The sequence below is a fragment of the Nicotiana tabacum genome, chromosome 17, assembly GCF_000715075.1.
Source record: "Nicotiana tabacum cultivar K326 chromosome 17, ASM71507v2, whole genome shotgun sequence".
NCBI lineage: Eukaryota > Viridiplantae > Streptophyta > Magnoliopsida > Solanales > Solanaceae > Nicotiana > Nicotiana tabacum.
In genome coordinates this window covers 107,072,702-107,080,317 of record NC_134096.1, presented here as the reverse complement: position 1 = coordinate 107,080,317, position 7,616 = coordinate 107,072,702, and the positions used below count along the sequence as shown (strand labels likewise).

The 7,616-nt window shown below is 36.9% G+C and overlaps 1 protein-coding gene across 1 annotated transcript; it reads right to left on the bottom strand.

Moving 5' to 3' along the window:
- Positions 1 to 5,599: 5,599 nt before the first annotated feature.
- Positions 5,600 to 6,554, bottom strand: LOC107802194 (NDR1/HIN1-like protein 26). The gene has a single exon (XM_016625651.2). The coding sequence runs from the start codon at positions 6,442 to 6,444 to the stop codon at positions 5,776 to 5,778; it is 669 nt and encodes a 222-aa protein (XP_016481137.1). The 5' UTR covers positions 6,445 to 6,554; the 3' UTR covers positions 5,600 to 5,775.
- Between the last annotated feature and the right edge of the window lie 1,062 nt (positions 6,555 to 7,616).

Sequence of the window (7,616 nt, the reverse complement as noted above, 5' to 3'; positions counted from 1 at the left end):
TTTTGGTCGAATATTTGGAATTCATTAACGTGGACAGATTACAAGTTTAGTAAATAGAACAAGTTCAGGAAAATGATGAAGCAAAAGGTCTATCTTTTAAATATTCGAAGTGCCCAGAAGCCAATATTTATAATCCGTGCTGTATAGTTTGATCGAAACTTTGTAGAAACGATAACCAAAAGAAAAGTCTGCCTTTAGTTGAGCTTTAGTAGTCATGTTAGCTTGGTTGTGATCTACTCAGCTATTCCTAGGAACCTTTTTAAAGAAGCACATTTATTGGATGGATATTCATATCCTGCACCAAAATGACGCTGGAAAGTAAATGTACGTAGGAACAGAATCTGGAAAATTATAAGACACCGTCTAATTTGAAGTCTATCATCTGTTGAAACTTAACGAAGAAGCAGAATAAATTAAATTTGTTGCGGAAGTCAAATGCATATAGTGTGAATGAGTCACAACTACTATACCAAAAATTATGACAACCACTAAATAATAAACAAGACAATAAGACAACAATAAAAGAACACCAGAATTTACGAGGTTCGGCCAATTTTGCCTACTTCCTCGGACACAATCAATATTTTATTCCACTCCAAAATTACAATTGAAATAATACTAAAGAGAGAAGATACAAATGCCTTAAAAAGATAAAAAAAAAAAAAAGGCAAATGAGAGGTGTACTTAAATCCTAAACATTAGGTCTCCTTTTATAGAGTGAAATTCCCATTCAAAATTGTCATCCGCCGATGTGGGACTTTTGACAATTTTAACAAATCTCCACCTTGACAAAATTCCACATCTTCAATTTTCTCTCAATAACAAATTTTAGTTGTGTCTTTATCTTCAATTTTTAGTGTTCAACAATGTTGATCAAATCCAAACAATGTTGAAACTTGACCGCAGTCACCACTTTTGTCAGCATATCAGCAGGGTTCTCCGTATTATGAATTTTCTTCACCGTGACTCCACCTTCTTCTATGATTTCTCGTACGAAATGATATCGAACATCAATGTGCTTCGTCCTTGGATGATAAACTTGGTTCTTCGCTAATTGAATAGCACTTTGACTATCACAAAAAATTATAATATTTTTTTGTTCAATACCAAGCTCCTTTAGCAACCCCTGAAGCCAAATTGCCTCCTTCACAGCCTCTGTAATAGCCATGTACTCTGCCTCTGTTGTAGACAAAGCAACTATTGACTGTAAAGTAGACTTTCAACTAACTGGTGCCTTTGCAAAAGTAAACACATAACTAGTAGTTGACCTTCATTTGTCCAGATCACCCGCAAAATCTGAGTCACAATATCCAATTACAGACCGATAGCCTTCATGCTCAAAAACTAACCCAACATCTACAGTACTATGAATATACCGTAGAATCCATTTTACAGCTTGCCAATGCTCCTTTCCTGGATTATGCATATATCTGCTAATAACTCCAACGACTTGTGAAATGTGAGGTCTCGTACAAACCATTGCATACATCAAGCTACCAACAGCATTTGCGTATGGTACCCTTGACATATACTCCTGTTCAGTTTCATCCTTTGGCGACATAGTAGTACTTAGCTTAAAATGGGGAGCAAGTGGCGTACTAATTGGCTTAGTCTTCTTATCTATGCCAAAACGCTGTAGTACTCTCTTCAAATATTCTTTCTGAGATAAACAGAGTTTCTTTAAACGTCTATCTCTTATTATCTCCATGCCAAGAATTTTCTTTGCCTCACCCAGATCCTTCATCTCGAACTCCTCCTTCAGTTGAATCTTCAACTTATTAATTTCTTCCGAATTCTTGGAAGTTATCAACATATCATCAACATATAGGAGAAGATATACAAAGGAACCATCATTAAGTTTGCGCAAATACACACAATGATCGTATTTGCTTCTCTTGTACCCTTGCCGCAACATAAACTTGTCAAATCGCTTGTACCATTGTCTAGAAGATTGTTTCAATCCGTACAATGATTTTTCAAGTTTGCATACCATATTTTCTTTTCTAGCAACTTTGAATCCTTCTGGCTGATTCATGTAGATTTTCTCCTCCAAGTTTCCATGTAAAAACGCAGTTTTTACATCCATCTGAACTAGTTCCAAATCCAACTGTGCTACCAAAGCCAACATAATTCTAATGGAGGAATGTTTTACAACTGGAGAAAATACTTCATTGTAATCAATTCCCTCCTTCTGAGCATATCCTTTGGCCACTAATCTTGCTTTGTAGCGAACATCTTCTTGGTTAGGAAATCCTTCTTTCTTTGCAAATATCCATTTGCACCCAATTGTTTTCTTTCCCTTCGGGAGATTGGCCAATTTCCATGTATGATTCTGATAAAGGGACTGCATTTCTTCATTCATAGCAATCCTCCACTTATCTTCTTCTGAACTTTGGATTGCGTCTTTATAAGTGGTAGGAACACCATCAGCTACAATTGAGGTTGCGCAAGCAACCATCTCTATGAGACGAACAGGTTTCGTTATTGTCCTTTTTGGCCTGCTGGTTGCTATTGATTCAAGTTGTTATCGAGGTTCCTGAGTTGGAATCTCCCTCTCTACTGACTCTTCTTCCAGTGGGTAATCTTCATGAGTTTCCTCCTCTGCTTCTTGTGTAGGAAAAATAAATTTTCCCTCAAACTCCACCTGCTTTGATGCACCACCAGTTTGTTTGACATCTTCAACTGTCACCTTATCTGTTATGGCAGATTCATCAAAGGTAACATCTCTGCTGAATATAATATTCCTTGTCTCTGGACACCATAAGCGGTATCCTTTGACTCCAGAAGTAATCCCCATAAATATAGCCTTCTTTGCTCTCGGATCCAATTTTGACTCTTTCACATGATAGTATGCAATTGAGCCAAACACGTGCAAAGAGTCATAATCTACAGCAGGTTTTCCATACCATTTTTCAAATGGTGTCTTGCCATCAATAGCAGCAGATGGTAGACGATTAATGAGGTGGCATGCATATGTAATTGCCTCAGCCCAAAATTCTTTGCCCAAGCCAGCATTGGACAACATACACCGTACCTTCTCCAGTAAAGTCCGGTTCATACGTTCTGCCACTTCATTCTGTTGTGGTTTATGTCTAACAGTGAAGTGTCGGACGATGACATCATTTTCACAGACCTTATTGAAATGATCATTTTTGTATTCACCTCCATTGTCTGTGCGAATACACTTGATCCTCCTGCCTGTTTGATTCTCCACCATCGTCTTCCATTTGAGAAATATTCCCAACACTTCATCTTTCCTCTTCATTGTATACACCCACACTCTTCGGAAAAAATCATCAACAAAGGTTACAAAATAGTGCTTCCCACCCAATGAAGGTGTTTTGGAAGAACCCCAAATATCAGAGTGTACATAATCCAAAATGCCTTTAGTATTATGGATCGCTGTACTAAATTTAACCCTTGTCTGTTTTCCTTTGACACAATGCTCGCAAAACTCCAAGTTGCAAGTCTTTACGCCTTTTAACAATCCTTGATTAGATAGAGCTTTCAAGGATTTTCCTCCAGCATGTCCCAAGCGCATGTGCCATAGCCTGGTTGCTTCTGCCTTTTTGTCATCACTAGATGTCACTGTCGCTGTCCCAATAACTGTACTACCACGATAGCGGTACATATTATTGTTCTTCCGATTGGCCTTCATTACCACTAGTGCACCAGAGCATATTCTCATCACTCCATTTTCTGCAATGATTTTGAACCCTTTTGATTCTAGGGCTCCCACAGAGATGAGATTCTTCTTCAAACCCGGCACATATCGAACATCTGTTAATGTTCTGATCATTCCATCATGGCTTCTTAATCTTATTGAACCAATGCCATATGAGGTAAGAGGACTGTTATCCGCTGTGTGGATGACTCCGTATTCTCCTTCTTGAAAATTTACGAACTAGTCCTTGTTGGGACACATATGATAGCTACAAGCCAAGTCCATCAACCATATGTCTGATGATGTTGATAACTCTGTTGTAACTAATGAGAAGTCTGAATCATCACAATCAGCTACATTTGAATCCATAATGGCCTTTCCATTGTTATGTCTGGCCTTATTCTTCAACTTCGGACAGTCTTTCTTCTAGTGCCCCTTTTCTCGACAAAAGGCACATTCATCTTTGCTGGGTCTAGATCTCGACTTGGATCTTCCCTTCTTAGTCCTCGTTTGGTTTTGAGGACGACCCCTCACAATTAATGCTTCTCCTTCTCCGCCCATCTGTTTTTCTCTCTTTCTTTGTTCATAGCTATACAAAGCCGAACAAACTTCTCTGAGAGAAATTTCGTCATTTTCATGGAGTAGAATAGTTTCAAGGTGCTCGTACTCATTAGGAAGTGACCCCAACAACATCAAGGCTAAGTTACCATCATCAAAAGTTGTATCCATATTTTGCAAATTTATGACCAACTTATTGAAACTGGTGATATGTTCATTCATTGTAGTACCAGGAACATAGGTGAAGCGAAACAGTCTCTTCTTCATGTACAATTTATTTTGACTGTTTTTCTTCAAAAAATTATCCTCCAGTGCTTTCCATAATTTACTTGCAGAAGTTTCCTTTGTGTATGGATATTTCTGCTCTCTAGCAAGGCAGGATCGAATGGTACCGCAAGCAACACGATTGATAATTTTCCAATCTTCTTCTCCAATAACATCTGGCTTCTTTTCTTCAATGGAAAGATCTAGCCCTTATTGAAAAAGAACATCTAGAACCTCGCCTTGCCACATCCCAAAATGTCCTGACCCGTCAAAAATTTCTACCGCAAATTTCGCATTTGACACAATTCTTGTCATAAGCGAAGATGCCAACGATGACGTATTATTGACACTTGATGTAGATTCTTCTTGTTTATTGTCTTTCATTTTGACACAAATATTATTTAGTAGCTGACGACACAAATCAAGATTATTTTCTTTCTGGTGTGGAAGATCAGACTAAGCTACAACCACAGAGCATACTCAGACAGAACCTTGACTCAGTTACCAAGATAGATCTTTTCTGATGTGGAAGATCAGACTATGCTGCAACCACAGAGCATACTTAGATAGTAACTTGGCTCTAATACCAATTGTTGCGGAAGCCAAATGTATATAGTGTGAATTAGTCACAACTACTATACCAAAAATTATGACAACCACTAAATAATAAACAAGACAATAAGACAACAATAAAAGAATACCAGAATTTACGAGGTTCGGCCAATTTACGAGGTGTACTTAAATCCTAAACATTAGGCCTCCTTTTATAGGGTGAAATTCCCATCCAAAATTGTCATCCACCGATGTGGGACTTTTGACAATTTCAACAAAATTTAAATCTGAAGTACTGGAAGCCTTCTTTTGCTATTTCAATTTTCTACTTTCTTCTCATCAAAAATATATCTTTTTATTTCTATATTTCAATTACCTTTTTCCTCATTTAAAGCTAAAAATATTCATTAGCCTCTCTCATATTTCCATGATTTTTCATTATGTTAGTAATGATGTCATATTATTATTACCCAAAAAAAAAATTATATCATATTATCTTTGTTATTCATCAGGATTCTGTCCAACTTTTGTATTAGGTGATGCAATATACACAGTAAAAAATGTTACACAATCTAATAATGTCCTCTGTTAAGCGATTACATAAATATAGGTAAAATTATCAGAGACCCCTTGTCCTTTACAGTAATTGTGGCAGTGAAAGAATTAATGTATTCTTTTTTACAATCAAATACAAACCAAAAATGAAAATTCAATGAGGAAAACATGAATTGAAATGTCTAGTTGAAATATTCTGGACATCTCTTATCTATGTAACCAGCCAAGACCATACCATCCTGGCCTACTCCCACAGGACAATTAGCATGCATCCTATGATGTTTACTATTCCACGACCATAACCTAAATCGAATTTTCGCCGTTAATTCTATCCGAAAAACCACCGTTCCTCTAGACCGATCCTCGAGCATTTGCTGCCATTGTGTTCCGGTCACCGTAATCATAGGGCCTGAAAATGTACCAGCAAGAACAGTTGTGTTTTTGGGCAGTTGATAAAATGGAGTCAATAATTGCGAATTCCCAATACTTTGTTCTTGATAAGTCGCTGTCACCTGCATTGCATCGTAAAAAATCCCAATAACTTGATTTGAATTTCTTGCTGTTACATTGAAGTTTATTTGTGCACTTTCAGGTCCAATTCCCTGACTTATAGCTGGAATTGAGAAATCATGGAGGAAAATTCTTGGGCGATGAGGGCGCAAACCTAGCCATAAAATGAATCCAATGATACCAACAATAGCAAGAAGGGTTAAGAAAATTGTACAAACTAACTTGGAGAGTCTAGTAGTTAGACTTTCTTTAATATGGTGAGCATAGTATCGAGCCGAGTGGTGCCTCCGTACAGGGCGGTCTTCATCTGCATAAACAGGTAACTCGTGCGTGTTATCCATTTTCACTTGCTACAGGGTTGAGATTAATGTTGTTCTTGAGGTTGAAGAACAGGACCAACTTTAAGGTACGTGATCATATATGTTAAGGTTGGTTAGCTGGAGCACAAAGTTATGTCAAAGAATGTTCTTTCAAGAAAGGAAAGAATAAGATGATCTAACTGGTTACATTCTTGATAGACAAATATTTGTTGTATAATGTCATGCAATTCTTGAAGTCATGTGAAAGTATACTTTGTTCAATAGTACTCGCAAAATTTTGTTCTTTCTCGCTAAGTATACTCGTGGAATATACAATGGTATTTCTTTCTGATCTTTTTATTGCTTTTGAAGGGTTCAAACCAAAAGAGATGACTTTCTATTGGTTTGTATCTTGGTTTTGTAAGACATTGAAGAAAGCTAAGTTATAGACTGGCCTTAAAACAACTGATATGCTTGTTCGAGGTTTATTGAACCTTTTTGCATTTTTTAGAATTGCCATATTAGAATTACTAAGAAGGTTACATGTTGTTGTAGGTCACCTAAATCATAAATATAAGTACCGTCCAATTGATAGAGTAGAAATTCTTTATCAATATATATATATATAAGTTAAATCTTTGAATGTTAACAAAAGAAGGAATTTGCAAATAAAGGTGTGTTTGGTATAATGAAAAAGAAAAAAAACTGAAATCTGAAAAAAAGCCTTTCTGGAGAGAGGGGGTGGGAGAGGTGGGGGAGGGGTTTGGGGTTAGATGTGAGGGTAGGTGGAGTTTTTGGAAAATATTTTCTTAATTTTTTCTAGGGAAGTCATTTTCCTGAAATGTGATATCTAGGAAAACATTGTCCAAACTATTTTGTGCAACCAAACAGTGAAAAATGGAAAAACCTTCATACCAAACACACCCTTAGACTAGGATATTTTGGGGGGAAATTGAAAGAGAAACAATTTTCCCTTTTTCTTTCTTGTTTGGAGGATCATTTTACGTATCTGATTGACCCAAAATTTGGCCCATAGGCCATTTTTGGTAGAAAAGAGAAAAATTCTATGTGGGCCTGAGAAAAGAAAATGATGATAGATACCATTTGGGCTACTTCAGAATTTTCTGGAACAAATACTACTCAGTCATTGAAGTCATCTGTATTAGTCTAGGACTTGAGGCAGGGCGGAGCAACCTTACGAGAAGGGGATCAAA